At 42.8% G+C, this 16,241-nt stretch overlaps 1 protein-coding gene across 1 annotated transcript; it reads right to left on the bottom strand.

The window, feature by feature from the left end:
- Positions 1-3,727: 3,727 nt before the first annotated feature.
- Positions 3,728-15,010, bottom strand: GSG1L2 (GSG1 like 2). The gene is made up of 5 exons (XM_063296505.1): positions 14,642-15,010; positions 6,810-6,857; positions 6,092-6,244; positions 5,391-5,502; positions 3,728-4,223 (listed from the first exon to the last, which is right to left on the bottom strand). The coding sequence occupies exons 1-5, from the start codon at positions 14,934-14,936 to the stop codon at positions 3,932-3,934; spliced, it is 900 nt and encodes a 299-aa protein (XP_063152575.1). The 5' UTR covers positions 14,937-15,010; the 3' UTR covers positions 3,728-3,931.
- Positions 15,011-16,241: the final 1,231 nt, after the last annotated feature.

Below are 16,241 nucleotides of genomic sequence, written 5' to 3'. Positions count from 1 at the left end.
TCATTAAGTTCCTGCTTGTGAGTCTGAGTCTATTAGAGTAGGCAATCATTACAATTACGCACAGAAGCAGATTGCTAATATTCCCAAATTGCAAAAATTACTGAAATATTGAACTTTATCACCAACAGAGAAGGGAAAATAACTGGAAATAGGGTGGGAAAAGACTATAGAGGATTGCTTTGTGCTATCCATCCCTAACTTGCTGTTCTTCAGATATTATGGGATTACAAGTCCCCAAATTCCCACTAGCAATACTTCTGGAGGGCACCAGCTTGCAGAAGATCACTCTGGCCTCTCCCTCCCCCCATGTTCTACAAAGCTATTCCAGAACTGTTGTGGATTCTTTATCCATCCTAACCAGAAAAATAAAGGAAAAAGAATTATCTGCTACCTGTCAAAAAACTCATACTACTACCAATCAATACATTTATCCAACTCCAATCATTCATCCATTCATCCTCTCCAATTTAATGGACTTTGTTTGATAAAGGAAAAGATAAAGCACATGGTGTGGGAAGCCCAGTTTGCAGATGGAAGGGTACAGTATAAGATCTGAACATAAACTTGGAACCTTTTCTCACACTGTCACCAGAATAGTTTGCCAACCTCACTCTTATCCCATATCCCCAGCCAGGATTTATACTTTTTTAGGGCAATGTTTCCATACCACAAAACATCTACCAATTTCAAACCACATTAGGCTCAGAGAATTAGGACAAGGCATTGTTAGAGTGGCAGCTCTTTTTATTGCACAGCAAGGACCAATTTCTACTAAGCATTACTAGTAAAGAAGGTTTTTACACTTGCAGAAAGGCAATACAGGGGAAAGACATGATAAAAGCTTAATCCTGAAGCTCATCCATCACAACTTGAAAATTTGAATTCAAGTGTCAAATTCAGTTTAGGTGAATATGGGCCTTCTCTAAGCCTTTCCAATTATTTCAGAGATCCAGCTAAAGGAAAGATGTGGGAAAATGAATATGGGGGGTAGGGGGAGGGATTTTGCAGATCAAACTCATGGTTTTTTTTCCTCCAACATTCATAACAGATGTTTTACATTGTGCCTTGAAGACAGATAGACATGACTTTTTGAAGCAGAACTCGCAGTGATGTCTTCTTTTGAATATCAGTGTCTTCTGGCACGATAAGCCCGCCAACATTTCTACAGGCTCAGTACAGTTAATCCTATACATACTTATCTGAAAGTAAAGCCCATTTAATTCAATAATTCAGATTATATCAGTTTGTCAGTTTGCTACACACATCTCATAAATCTGGGGACATACAATATTTCCTCTAAGCTACATTTGGACTGACCTCTGGATTTTAGAACACCATAGTCTGGTTATAGTAAAGGTAAAGGTTTCCCTTGACGTAAAGTCCAGTCGTGTCCGACTCTAGGGGGCGGGGGTTTTGGTTGCATTAAAATAAAACAGAAATAGGAGCCTAAGTGTAATGTATCAACCTCCTTTCCTGCGTCTTGTGGATCAATGGTTTCTCTGGCATTCTGCACATCATTTGTTGATCCAGGCTGAGCGACTGCAAAAAGGGTGTGGCATCTGAGGCACATGGTGCATCCACAAAGCAGTAAGGGTATATTACAATAAACAGTTCTCTTACCCTATCTAATGCAAGGATGGAAAAACTGTACTTGTAGGTGAGATTCAAACTGTGAATCTTACTTTTATGACATCTGAAATCCATTAGAGCAGGGTTTCTCAACCTTGGCAACTATAAGATGGGTGGACTTCAACTCCCAGAATTCCCCAGCCAGCATGTCTGGCTGGGCAATTCTGGGAGTTGAAGTCCACCCATCTTAAAGTTGCCAAGGTTGAGAAACACTGAATTAGAGGCTCTTTCCTGAAGCTCTACCTCTTCTCCCAAACCCATGGAGAAATGGCCTGGTCACAAATTAATTAATTTTTTAAAACTCCTGCTTTTCCTCTGTGGTCAAATCACTGTTTTCTCTGCACTGTACACCAACTGATAATGGAGAGGGCAGCCCTGCGACCAGGCTCCAGGAAGAGAAGCTTAAGTCCTAGCCTTGTGGAAGTCTTGTGGTAAGGAGACCTTGGACATTTTTTGATAAAGTTTGATGATTGATGATTTTGCCTTACTTTCCAAGTGATGCATGTTGCTTTAACTGTCACTCACAGCAAAAATTACCGAACTCCTTATCTAAAGCCAAGAAAGGCATCCAGAAGATTGAGCTGTTAAAGACTTCATAATTAGTTCCTTTGTTTATTCACCTTTGCCTGCGGCCAAAAGCATTAAGCCCAGCTGGCGAGATTCACTTGTGAGATAATAATTACCTGCTCAAGGGAACTCTTGGCACCTGAAAGTTAAAATATGAAAGTTTTCTTAATTACTCACTGGAAGGGAACTTTGGCAGGTGCCTCTGTGGGCATTATTAAAAGCGTGTGGAAGTTTGGGGAATGAAACTCTGTTCTGAATCATGAAACTTCACTTCTAACAAGAAAGGTCTACTGGAGTTTTACACAGCTGAAACCTCTAAGGACATCTTAAGGAAAAAAGGACAGATCAAAACAAGACAAAACAAAACACAAATTTCTTCTCAGCTTGGTATTTAGCTTCATCAAAATGTATGAATAATCAAAGAAGGAATTTTTCTCTTTTACCCTTTTTGAAATATATAGCATGTTCTCAACATTATTAACTACCAGTATAATATTCACACACCAGCTATATTAGCTGCCAGTCTGCAATACTGTGGGGTGATCCAGTCAAAGTAAAGTGCCCTTGTCTATAGAGGAATTAACCGTACAGATGCCTAAAGGAGAATGAGGGCTTTGCTACATTATAGCCTTAAGCTGCCTGACTCATGTGCATAAACTGGCTGAAATGAAGCTGACTCAAGGAATCCTGTTCTGGATTTCAACCTCTTCCTCCAATTCGGTCACAGATAGGGCTGGTATAAACCATGCTCGCCATGGGCCCCCAGCTGGCAGAGTCCCCTGCTTCTTCATCTGTTCCACCCATGCCAAGAAATCAAACCTCAATTGCTTTCTTTCCAGCAGGCAGAGCTTTGAGGACATGAGTTTTCCACTGACAGATGTTTTGTATGAACTCCCTTCTGCTAACTCCCATTTGTAATGGATACCTTTCCATCTGGTATGTCGATCCATGGACCAGTAAAAAGATTAAACAAGACAAACCAACACTGTTTTACTACTTTTCCCAAGTGACTACTTGGGCTAGGAGGGGAAACTGGCAGAATAATTCTGTCAATTTTATCTGGTTAAAAAAGAAAGACAAAACAGAAAGGTTTACCATTTCATAGTTCCATAAGTGATCTCATAGAAAAACAAGAAGAAAGTGGGGGGGAACCTGTGTTTCACTGGACCCCTGATGAAATGAATAAAAACAAAACAAAAAACCCACAGGTTCACCGGTTGAGGTCCTTCAGAAGTGGATTGGCAGCCTGGTGCAAAATGGCTATGGAAGGCAGTAACAATGACCAGATGGAAAGAAGCATTCCACTACAGCATGTGGTAGCTAACTGGCGTGGAGCCATTTGCCAACAATACCAACCTGGTGGGCTGGTGTGGGTAGAGGATGATATCAGCTGATCCTGTCTTCAAGAAAGGGTTGCTGATCCATACTCATGTTGGGGCAACCTGGTTGTGCAGATGAGCCCTAAGTCCCACTGGAATCAGTGGAATTTTCTTGTGAGGATATCTGCACAGGGTCGTACTATCAACTCTCTCCCTACCTAACTAGCGCTGTCAAAGCAAAAGAGAAGGGAAACACCCAAAATTAGAAAGAAGACTTTTCTCCTGTCTCCTTTGTAAGTCACCACCATGGTTTTCAGCTGGAATATCGATTCTTAGCATACAAAAGAAAAATGCATCATATATACACTGGCACTTTCCAAAACACAAAACAAAATCAAGAATCCTGGATCTCCTTCTTAGCAGTATTCTTCACAATGTGCCACAGGAATATTATTTAACTCTGCAAATCCCATAGGACTGGATGGGTTGTGAATGTCTGTTAGGGGATGCATGAAGTCCTCAGCTGTGCTCTGGAGGGTGTCAGTGTACATCTTCCATGCCTTTTCTGGAACAGGAGCCTTGGATTTAGCTTTTAGACTTCTCTCCAGTTTTTTCTGTTTATACTTAAATTCCAAAATAGTTTTTGTGTATTTGTTCATTGTGGTCACAGAAGAAGCCATACAGCAGGCAAAGGAAACCCACGCCAGACTGTCATTTTGAGAAAAAAAGGGAAGAAAATGGAAGGGGCTACAGCCATATACACTCCCACCCCCGTAGTGAACAGCCCAACATTCCCTTATGAATTCCAAGAATTTACATTTCATTTTTAACAGGCCTATCTTTTAAAACATTTTCCAACATGTAAGAGCACCCTTTTGCATTCAGACTCACGGTGATTTCACATTTGTGCTTCTTCATTTCATTGTTTCTAAAGTTGGGCTGAACAATCACACATGAACATTTCAACAGGAAATTCTGGAGAGGGAGGCTGCAAATCAGCTTCCAAATACCATCTGCCCATGTGTTCACTGTTTTTCATGGCATTTACTGCTTCATTTGTGATATTTTTGCCGTTTGGTTAGTATTTCTTTTTAATTCACCACAGGACACCCGACTAATGAAAGAGCATGCATCAGATGAAATGATTCTATGATCATTCAGCTACCAATCATTAGCGACATCACTGAATGCAACTTATGCTGATTAAGAATGACAGTAACCTTTCTTTTGCCAATCCCATGGGAGGTCCCAATCCTAACACTAAGGTGGTTGCACAGACAAATGCCCCCCCCCCCATTTATCAATAGTATGTGGGGGAAAAAAGGTTACTGAGCAGCTAACACCTTTTTTGTAGGTTCTGAACATGTTTGTAAAGTATGTCCCTTTCAACAGAGCTCTTATTGGCTTGGCTGCTAAAGCGAGGAAGCTTATGCAGATGGAAGATATCTCAGTTTCTCATCTCCTTCAGCCACTTCCACAACAATTTTTCTTTTGTGCAACTTCATGAAATTGCTGGGGTCAATATATGTATGGGAAGGAATCATTCCTCTGTTGCAAAACCTCACTGACAGCAGAAAGATAACTTCAGAGCTCTCTGTACTAAGATTAAGACAAGATATTTTCCCCTAGCATCTTAGTTCCTCACACACAATTGTGGCTGTTAAGATGTCACCATCAATATTAAGCACCCTCTTGCTGTACTTGAGAAGCAAACCTGCAAGGTCTTATGGCTCTGTTCTCAGACATGGCTACTTGTCACTGAGATAAGAAATAATAATAAAAAAAGTCTGACAGACACCTTTAAATTTAATGGATCCATCAGAATGATTTGACTCATGCCCAGCTCTTCGTGATACTTTTTGCTTCAAAACTTACCAGTAAGACCAGCCATAATCCCACATCTGAGGCCTCCAGTCCTCTGGACCAAAATTGACTGTCATTTGAAATACGGTTGTATACATCATGTGAGCCACCATCCCAAGGAGACCTGAAACAGTTGATCATAGTTTCAACAAATTACTCCTTGCTGAATTGATCACATGGCATGTAAAGTAGTGGGTGAATTTCCCAGGGGAATAAAAAAGATGTGTCTGAAAAGATTTAGCTCTTGGACTTCATATCTGGCTGGGGATAAAAGATAAATAAGCAGGAGGTGACAAGTAGAGAACTAATCCATCCACCTTGATGTCTTTGGCATGAGAAATTGTACTAACTGGAGATGAACTTGGGACCTTCTACATTAAAACCAGGTGCTTTATCTGGTCTGGATTTTCTGCCCATTCCTTGACTGTCATTGCAGCCACCTCTTCCCAGGAACCTTCCAATCCTTTGCTGAAATGGGTGGCAGTTTGTCTCACACAAACACTCCTCTTAATGTGGAGAGTTTGAGTATCATCAGAGCAAACGCTCTTACAACAAAACAACTCTTCCCGTCATTAAAAGCTGATCTTTCTATGCCTAGCAAATAATAATAATAATAATAATAATAATAATAATAATAATAATAATTTCTTTATCCTGATCATTTATTCCTTTGGCTTACTTTAACTCTCAAAGGAAGTATTACCAAGCTGTACCTGCTAAAACAGTGAATATTGCAGCAAATGCATTAAGCTTCAGCCCATCTAGGACACTGATGGAATGACAGATTTCAGTCAGCATGAGAGTGATGCCCATCAGAAGTAAAATAATATAGAGGATCTCTGCTGCAACAGACAACCATAGAACTCCTGGAACACAAAAAAGTCATGACACTAAGACCATTTTAAAGAAATATTTTGTTGCTACAAACCAGCAATAGAGCTACACACATGGTTATAAACTTTGATTTCTTTTCAGAGGAGCTGGCAATTGATTTTAAGGATGGGAGAGGAGAGACTTAATTTTTTAAAATCATGCATAGCCACCTCCCCCAATCTGGGACACTTCAGATGTTTTGAGACTATAATTACCAGCATGCCTGGCCAGCCTGCCATCAATCTGCCTTGAGGCTGGAACTCAGCCTGCAGAACAGCCTTGCTTTTCCTGACTTCAAATGAGAAAGCCAGGTTGGGCTTCTTTAAGATTTATCTAAGCTGGCATATACACTGACTGCATGGGGAATGAAGGGCTGTCTCTCATCCATGCTCAAAGTGACATTCAGCAAAAATTCTGAACATCTGTCTGAAGTAATGTATGTTTCATAAAAAAACTAGATCGGTGTGTCTGTGTATGTTAAAAGATTGTTTTCCCCATGATTCAGAACACTGGATATAAATATAGAAAGAACTTGAAACAGTGACAATATATAATTACCTTGAACTGCTGGGGGTGTCAGGCTGATGAAACTTCTGCATTTCTCACCTATAAGGCATACAAAATGAGCACTTAAAAAATAGGAATTAAAAAGCAGCCACCCACAAGTGTCATATCTGCCTGCTTAGGTCCTTATCTTCCTAACAATTATCGGAACAAGAGCCCCCCCCCCCCAAGCCCCAAGCAGCAAGTAGGGTGCAGATGGTGGGGAAACCAGAGCACCGAGATAAAACGTTCCAGGACTGTTTTACGTGGAATGCAAATCCCAGGGGAAATCATCTTTTTAAAAAGCATCCATCAGCCTGGTTTCATATCTCATATTTTGGTATTTGTTTATGGTACCAAAGTGCAAATATATCCAGGCAGATTTTGATTTGGAGTGTCTCTTCTCACTTGTGCTACTTGTACTTTTACAAAAAGGGGTGGTGGTGGTATAACTCATCAGCATTTGTGTATTTGTTTTTAGATGCCACGGTAACATTATCTCATCAGAAACTCCCCTGAGGGACCCATTATATCACCCAGTAGCACAGACACTCCAAATTACCGATTGTATCGCCTATTTATGGCAACATAGAGAGTTATACCTAAGCATGCACCACCTTCGGAGAGAGAACTCAGCAGATAAACACCAAATAACCTTGGTATGGTTCAATATTATTTTCTAGCTTTTAGGAGAACCTCCCCCAACCTGATGACCTCCAGTGGGTTGCATACAACTCCCATCATAGACAGATTGGAAAAGATAGTTTTAGATGCTCTGGGTGACCAGAGAGATGGCAGTCTCTTTATCATGAGATGTGCTTCTTCAGAGGCTACACAACCATTTGTTGTGGGGGCTTTAATCTGGATTCTTCCCCAGAATAGGCTTTGGAGTTCATGGATGAAACTCTTCCAGCTCTAAAGAGTTTATCTTCCAGCTCCTTTGTTCTTATTTGAATCCCTATTTTCTCAGTGACTTTCCCTCCCTAGACACCTTACTGCAATCCTAAACCCATTCCCTTCCCCTACAGCTCTTCAAGTTCTCTTAGCCATTTGCTTTGTCTTCTGGCCTCACAGATGAATATACTGTAACTGTTGCCAAAAGGTACTCCAGCATCTAAGGCTGAAACCTTTTTTCATACCGTGATTTGGTCAGATTTCTCTCCCCTACCCCTTACTACAACACCTCCCTCTATAGCTGTCTTCTGTCATCATCTGTGATCATTAGAGCTGCTCTGCCATTAGATATGATGAGCTGATGGCTGGTACTGAAGGGGGAGCAGCAGTCAGTCTTCTGAAGGACAAAGCTATGTGTTACCTCCGCAGTAGGTGGTTTCTAAGCCTATTATCCTTCTGTGAAGGACAATTTTGAAAGCCAGTCCATAACCTTTGCTGCCCCCCTCTTAAGAACAACAAGTTCAAGGCAGGGCTGTTCTGAGAAGATGCTTTCTGTCTGCTCAGGGCTCAGTAATGGTTTCATCCCAACCCCCATTCCCTTCTCAAGGCCAAAGTCAAGTTTCTCTGCAATTGTTGAAGCATCTCCTGTATATATGGTATTGTACAAGCAGTGCAAAAATAATAAAGGCACAAAATTACAAAGCACTTCTTTGAAGAATAAAGAAACTGTTAAATGGGTTGCATTTTCATGAGGATTGCTATATCTCCCAAATGCATGTTGCAACTTACATGTTTGGACTCAAAGAAATAAGAGCTGATATATGGATGGGTGCTCAGCCTTGTCACCAGCAGGCATTTGCAGAAGCAGGCAACTGACCTGAATGTTTTGGTGTAGGAATTCACCATCCTGGTGAAAAGCGGATCTAATGTTAACAAAGACAATGAAACTGGGAAGCTGTTGGGATCCACGGGCAGAAGACCAAGCGGCAAGACCAGCAACGCCAATAGTGAGATGCCTCTCCCATCTTCAGCCATGGAATGAGGGCTGAGTGAAAGCTGGCAGAGAGAGAATGAACCCTCAGGGCAGGGACTGGCAACTGGCTTCCAGCACCTCATCCAGGACCCACAGAGTTGCCTCAAGAGTGGGTGGGGCCAAAGGTCTCAGAATCTTCCCTTATTGGTGGGAGTCTGGGGATCTATGGAGCACCACAACTAGGACGTGTTTGCCATATACTCATTTAGCAAGGCTGGCCAGCTTTTTTGTAGTGGGGGTGAGAGGCACTGAGAGTTGGAAAATGAAGTAAAGTGGCGAGACCCATGTCACATTTGCAGGGGATTGTCCTTTTTCTTTTGGTTTGAGGGGGGAAGCAATTTGAGGATTGTGTTTCTTCTAAACTGTGGTAAGGGATTACCCTGCAATTCTGGTATTGTGACAAGCTTGAAAATGGCAGGAAACCACACTGCCAGTCAGTGCTGTCTCCAGAGGCTACCGTTTGGTCATGAACTCTGGGAGCAAAACTATTTATTTTATAAGTAACCACGGAGGAAGATTTATTTCACCTTCCTCCTACAAATAAGTAATGCACAACATTCATAAGGGCACATTCCAGGGGTTCAGTGCATTTTATCATCATTTCCTTAGGAATCTCAGTACTATTACCCTGTAACATGGGCCAGTTTCCTTCAGCAGGGCTGATGCTCATAGAAGGAGGTTTTCCAGTGGCTACCTAGCAAGTGTATGGTTATGCAAGGTATGACTAAGGGACTTTGTGGCTCATAGCCTATGCTTTCAGGGTGGAAGAATATGTCGTTTCAGCAAAAGACAGTTCTCAAACTTTTGGAAACAGGAATCTACTTCTTAGGTTAATATCAATGGCAAGGGAGGGAGTGGTGAGGAGTTTTCAAAGAAAAATTGGCCTGAAAACTCCCCCAAGCTTAATTTTCATCTACATGCGTCCTCTTCTCTCCCCAGCACGTCCCCCGTAAACAGACTTATTCTTGCTCAGGAAAAACAATTACAGTTGACTAAAAGGTGTTGTGTGACAATTGCCAGTGGCCATTACAGTTTAATGTCTTGCACTCAGCCTCTATTTGGAGAGAAAAGAAAGGTTTGGAAATCCCGCACTTGATCTGCAACATTAATTCTCTCCTTGGCTACCTACTCAGGCTTAATGTTCTGCTCAGTTATAATTGGAATCATTCTGCTAATATTTTGGTGAATGTATAGAGTCTCACTTCAGCAAAGGATCGTTACCTTGTCGTGGTGCTGGAGCTTGAGCACCTCAATGATGCCATGAGCTAAACCGTGAAGGGCCAGCCAAGACAGGAAGGTCATCACAGAGAGGTCAGACTAAATGCGATCCCTGGGGAAGGTAATGGCAACCCACCCCAGTATTCTTGCCATGAAAACTCAATGGATCAGTACAACCAGAGATATGTCGGTATACCATCGGAAGATGAGACCCCCAGGTCGGAAGATGGTCAAAATGCTACTGGGGAGGAACAGAGGATGAGCTCAACTAGCCCCAGACGTGATGACGCAGCTAGCTCAAAGCCAAAAGGATGGCTAGGGGCCGACGGTGCTGGTGGTGAACGGCAAATCCGATGTTCTAAGGATCAACACACCATTGGAACCTGGAATGTAAGATCTATGAGCCAGGGCAAATTGGATGTGGTTATTGGTGAGATGTCAAGATTAAAGATAGACATTTTGGGTGTCAGTGAACTGAAATGGACTGGAATGGGCCACTTCACATCAAATGACCACCAGATCTACTACTGTGGACAAGAGGACCACAGAAGAAATGGAGTAGCCTTCATAATTAATAGTAAAGTGGCTAAAGCAGTGCTTGGATACAATCCAAAAAACGATAGAATGATCTCAATTCGAATTCAGGGCAAGCCATCTAACATCACATTGATCCAAATATACGCCTCAACCACAGATGCTGAAGAAGCTGAAGTAGAGCAGTTCTATGAGGGTCTGCAGCACCTACTGGACAACACGCCTAAAAGAGATGTTATTTTCATCACGGGAGACTGGAATGCTAAGGTGGGCAGTCAAATGACACCTGGAATTACAGGTAAGCATGGCCTGGGAGAACAAAATGAAGCAGGACATAGGCTGATAGAATTTTGCCAAGACAACTCATTCTGCATAACAAACACTCTCTTCCAACAACCTAAGAGACGGCCTTATACATGGACTTCATCAGATGGACAACACCGAAGTCAGATTGACTACATCCTTTGCAGCCAAAGGTGGCGGATATCTATACAGTCAGTAAAAACAAGACCTGGAGCTGACTGAAGTTCAGATCACAAACTTCTTCTTGCACAATTTAGGATCAAACTAAAGAGATTAGGGAAGACCCACAGATCAGCTAGATATGAGCTCACTAATATTCCTAAGGAATATGCAGTGGAGGTGAAGAATAGATTTAAGGGACAGGACTTAGTAGATAGGGTCCTGGAAGAACTCTGGACAGAAGTTGGCAACATTGTTCAGGAGGCGGCAACAAAATACATCCCAAAGAAGGAGAAAACCAAGAAGGCAAAATGACTGTCTGCTGAGACACTAGAAGTAGCCCAAGAAAGAAGGAAAGCAAAAGGCAACAGTGATAGGGGGAGATATGCCCAATTAAATGCAAAATTCCAGAGATTAGCCAGAAGAGATAAGGAATTATTTTTAAACAAGCAATGCGTGGAAGTGGGAGAAGACAATAGAATAGGAAGGGCAAGAGACCTCTTCCAGAAAATTAGAAACATTGGAGGTAAATTCCAGGCAAAAATGGGCATGATCAAAAACAAAGATGGCAAGGACCTAACAGAAGAAGAAGAGATCAAGAAAAGGTGGCAAGAATATACAGAAGACCTGTATAGGAAGGATAACAATATCGGGGATAGCTTTGACGGTGTGGTCAGTGAGCTAGAGCCAGACATCCTGAAGAGTGAGGTTGAATGGGCCTTAAGAAGCATTGCTAATAACAAGGCAGCAGGAGATGACGGCATCCCAGCTGAACTGTTCAAAATCTTGCAAGATGATGCTGTCAAGGTAATGCATGCTATATGCCAGCAAATTTGGAAAACACAAGAATGGCCATCAGACTGGAAAAAATCAACTTATATCCCCATACCAAAAAAGGGAAACACTAAAGAACGTTCAAACTATCGAACAGTGGCACTCATTTCACATGCCAGTAAGGTAATGCTCAAGATCCTGCAAGGTAGACTTCAGCAATTCATGGAGCGAGAATTACCAGATGTACAAGCTGGGTTTAGAAAAGGCAGAGGAACTAGGGACCAAATTGCCAATATCCGATGGATAATGGAAAAAGCCAGGGAGTTTCAGAAAAACATCTATTTCTGTTTTATTGACTATTCTAAAGCCTTTGACTGTGTGGACCATAACAAATTGTGGCAAGTTCTTAGCGGTATGGGGATACCAAGTCATCTTGTCTGCCTCCTGAGGAATCTGTATAACAACCAAGTAGCAACAGTAAGAACAGACCACAGAACAACAGACTGGTTTAAGATTGGGAAAGGAGTACGGCAGGGCTGTATACTCTCACCCTACCTATTCAACTTGTACGCAGAACACATCATGCGACATGCTGGGCTTGAGGAATCCAAGGCTGGAGTTAAAATCGCTGGAAGAAACATTAACAATCTCAGATATGCAGATGATACCACTTTGATGGCTGAAAGCGAAGAGGAACTGAGGAGCCTTATGATGAAGGTGAAAGAAGAAAGTGCAAAAGCTGGCTTGCAGCTAAACCTCAAAAAAACCAAGATTATGGCAACCAGCTTGATTGATAACTGGCAAATAGAGGGAGAAAATGTAGAAGCAGTGAAAGACTTCATATTTCTAGGTGCAAAGATTACTGCAGATGCTGACTGCAGTCAGGAAATCAGAAGACACTTAATCCTTGGGAGAAGAGCAATGACCAATCTCGATAAAATAGTTAAGAGCAGAGACATCCCACTGACAACAAAGGTCCGCATAGTTAAAGCAATGGTGTTCCCCGTAGTAACATATGGCTGCGAGAGCTGGACCATAAGGAAGGCTGAGAGAAGGAAGATCGATGCTTTTGAACTGTGGTGTTGGAGGAAAATTCTGAGAGTGCCTTGGACTGCAAGAAGATCAAACCAGTCCATCCTCCAGGAAATGAAGCCAGACTGCTCACTTGAGGGAATGATATTAAAAGCAAAACTGAAATACTTTGGCCACATAATGAGAAGACAGGACACCCTGGAGAAGATGCTGATGCTAGGGAGAGTGGAAGGCAAAAGGAAGAGGGGCCGACTAAGGGCGAGGTGGATGGATGATATTCTAGAGGTGATGGACCCGTCCCTGGGGGAGCTGGGGGTGTTGACGACCGACAGGAAGCTCTGGCGTGGGCTGGTCCATGAAGTCACGAAGAGTCGGAAGCGACTGAACTAATAAACAACAACAACAAAGAGTCTGAAGAATCCATGCACCTAAGTAAAGCTATCATATTCTTCAGGCATTAAAACTTGAGGAATAATGTCAAAAATTCCCTTTTATTTACTAATACAAATAAAAGGCAATTACAGTACCTTGATTCTCCCAGAACTCATGTTCTTTACTGGTGATCCCAAACTCTTCTGAGTAAGAAAAATGGAATAAGATTTTCTCTCCTTTTCAGCCAAAATCATAATTTTAAAGTGGCTTCCCCCCCAAATTATGTGTTCCACAGATCTGGCACCGATTATTGCTCTGCATAAAACTCTGTGTGTGTCCTAAAATTGTAATCAAAGTTAAGAATTTTCTATCCCACTTCTTTTAAACACTTTTCCACTGATTTTACAGTATAAATGGGGTAAAAGAGGTAACACTATGAGTTCCAATTACTTCTTTTCCACCCCAAATACTGTTCATTTCAGTATTAACTTTGCTGTATTCTTTGAAAACAATGGAGTGTCTCGTGGTCCTTTAAAGTCTAAACATTTATTATGACTTAAACATTTATTTAAGGCTCTGTATGGTTTCTGCCACATCAGGCAATGGGTCCATTTCTCCCCAGACAGCATTCTATGGTGTCCCTTCTTACGCTGAATGAGGAGAACATGGGACAAATCCTTATAATCCTCTCTCCCCTTCCAACCTCATATTAGAATAGCAAGAGAATTTTGATGTGCAAATTGCCAAAAAGGGTGAGAAGTAATTATCAACACAGCTTTGGGGAATAACCTTGTAACAGATGCCATTGGGTAACAGATTGTATCTTTCCTTAAAGCATTTCATAGCCTTTGAAGATTATTTTGGAATTGGTTGGGTTTGTGCTAAGCCATGGTTTGTTTTATCCATGGTTTATTGATCAAATCACCATGGCTACATTCACATGTGTTAACACATAAGCCATGGCTGACAAACCATATACTGTAACACGTTAAGCCAAATCAAAACAAATCACATTATAGACTAACACGATGTGTGTAATTCAATAGCTCATTTATGAATGGGATGTAGGTCAGAGGTAAAGAAATGTCTCCATTACACAGATGGGAAGAATAAGGCTAAAAGAAAGTCAGTGACACAGCTGAAATCTGGATATTGCTTTTACCAGGTGGAAACACCTAGCTGACTGTGGCTGATCCTGAAAAGTCAAGATCTGATTATTATTTGGATGGGAGACCACCAGGAAATCATAAACCATACTGAGGAGTAAAAAAAACATTCCAGAAGAAGGCAATACCAAACTACTTTTATAAGTTGCCACAGAAAACTACACAGACCTATCTAGGGAGTCAACAGGAGTCAAGCTTGATTTGAGGGAGTCCTTATCTCTCCCAGTTGTAACCTTGATAGCACCACAGCCACAGTAATGACTTTCTTCACCCAGCCCCAGCCAAAGTGTGAAAGAAGCAACAGAACTATTTTCTCTCTCAAAGAAAAGACAAGGAAGACTGTTTGCCAGGGCAGCACTCACCTTTTCCACTGATCATCTCTTCACAGGAATGCCAAATACCGGCATGAAACTTTCGATCAACAAACTTGTCACCCCCCGTCTCCCAGAAGTACTGAACTGCGCTGCTGTCGTTTGCACCTGAGCTGTTCATGCGAATGCAGTGGGTCCCACCAGCAAGTTCATTGCAGAACGGTTTGGCGACCTTCTGGGTCCCTTCGCACCAGTAGCTGCTGCTGAAGGCTGTGATGGAGAAGATTAAAGAGATGAAGCTGAGCGAGAGGGCTGCCGAAGCTCTCTGCCGCCTGTCCACCCCCATCGCCTAGAGCTGCCTTCTTGCAGAGGCAGCAGGAGGCAGCGTTCAAGGAGGCTGGAAACACCCACTACGGATGCTCTCTGCTGCATGTCCACTGAAAAGCCACTTTCTGGATTTTCCCCACCAGCAACTGCGGCATCACAACCATCCGACAATCCTGAAGTTAAGAGAAGCAGGAGGACAGAGATGCCTTTGCACTCTGGGGACTAGGGGATCAGAGCCCGACTTTGCCACAGCTGAGCCCTGAAAGCTGGGGGCTCTGCTCCAAAGCGCCTGCCACTGCTGACAGGGATCAGCTTAAGAAGTTCGGCACCTGGCAATCACCTCTCTGAGCACACAGGAGTAACCACAGACTGCCCCCCCCTCCACACCTCAGGAAAGGTGCTCAGATCAGACAGGACAAGGGACAGGCAGGAAGTTAGCACTGGGTTGCCACAGGTCTGCTCAAGCTAGGGGAAGATTAGAAATGAAATGAGAGCTTAGCGGGAAAGATCGCTCATTCACCTGCACCCCCACGTCCGTTGAGACCCAGGCATCTGGTTAAGTCCCCGGCAAACACAGGAAATAAAGAGTTCCTAACTGGATGTTAGAGAGCCAGTGGGGTGCAGTGCACTGTTTCTCAACCTTGGCAACTTTAACGCATGTGGACTTTGACTCCTAGAATTCCCCACCCAGCATTCTGGGAGTCAGAGGCCACACATCATAAAGTTGCCAAGGTTGAGAAACATGGGTGCAGCAGTCAAGACACCAGGCTAGAAACTGGGAGACGGGGAGTTCTAGCCCTGCCTGAGGCACGAAGGCACCCAGCCACTCTCTCTCAGCCCTAGGAAGGAGGCAAGGGCAAACCACTTCTTGCCTAGAAAGCTGCAGGGACTAGTCCAGGCAGTTGTCAGGGGTCAACACTGACTTGGTGCACAAAAACAAAACAAAAACAAAAACCCACCCTAATATTGGGGAAAGATGCCTGGGAAAGGCATTTGCTTGCTTGTTTTGGAAACTCTAATTCAGTGCATTTTTTTCTGTGACTCCCTAGACTGCCACCTAGAACGTTAGAGAATATCCTGGACAAAAGTTCCCATCTATTTTCTCCTGGATCAAACCTTGCCAGCCACATGGACCATCAAGGGCCAGCTCACCCCCATCAATCTTGGCTGAAAGGCTCAAAATTGCTACAAGGGTCTTTCAGATTTCTGCAGGCCAAGCATTGGGAAGGTGCCTCTGCAAGGGAACTTCCACTTAACTGAAAGCAAGAATAGGCTCCCCGCTTTTCCTTGATCTGCCTCTGCAGCCTGAAGCTGCAATCTTTTA

The sequence above is a fragment of the Candoia aspera genome, chromosome 2 (genome assembly GCF_035149785.1).
Source record: "Candoia aspera isolate rCanAsp1 chromosome 2, rCanAsp1.hap2, whole genome shotgun sequence".
Classification (NCBI taxonomy): domain Eukaryota; kingdom Metazoa; phylum Chordata; class Lepidosauria; order Squamata; family Boidae; genus Candoia; species Candoia aspera.
This window is presented reverse-complemented; position numbering and strand designations above follow the sequence as displayed.

Bases quoted from the DNA above. Each gene is read 5' to 3' on its own strand.
- GSG1L2 (XM_063296505.1), bottom strand. From the start codon at position 14,936: ATGGGGGTGGACAGGCGGCAGAGAGCTTCGGCAGCCCTCTCGCTCAGC. The intron at 6,858-14,641 runs GTGAGTGCTGCC...TATGCCTTATAG, and splicing joins AGAGATGATCAGTGGAAAAG to GTGAGAAATGCAGAAGTTTC. The intron at 4,224-5,390 runs GTAAGTTTTGAA...TCAAAATGACAG, and splicing joins GATTATGGCTGGTCTTACTG to TCTGGCGTGGGTTTCCTTTG.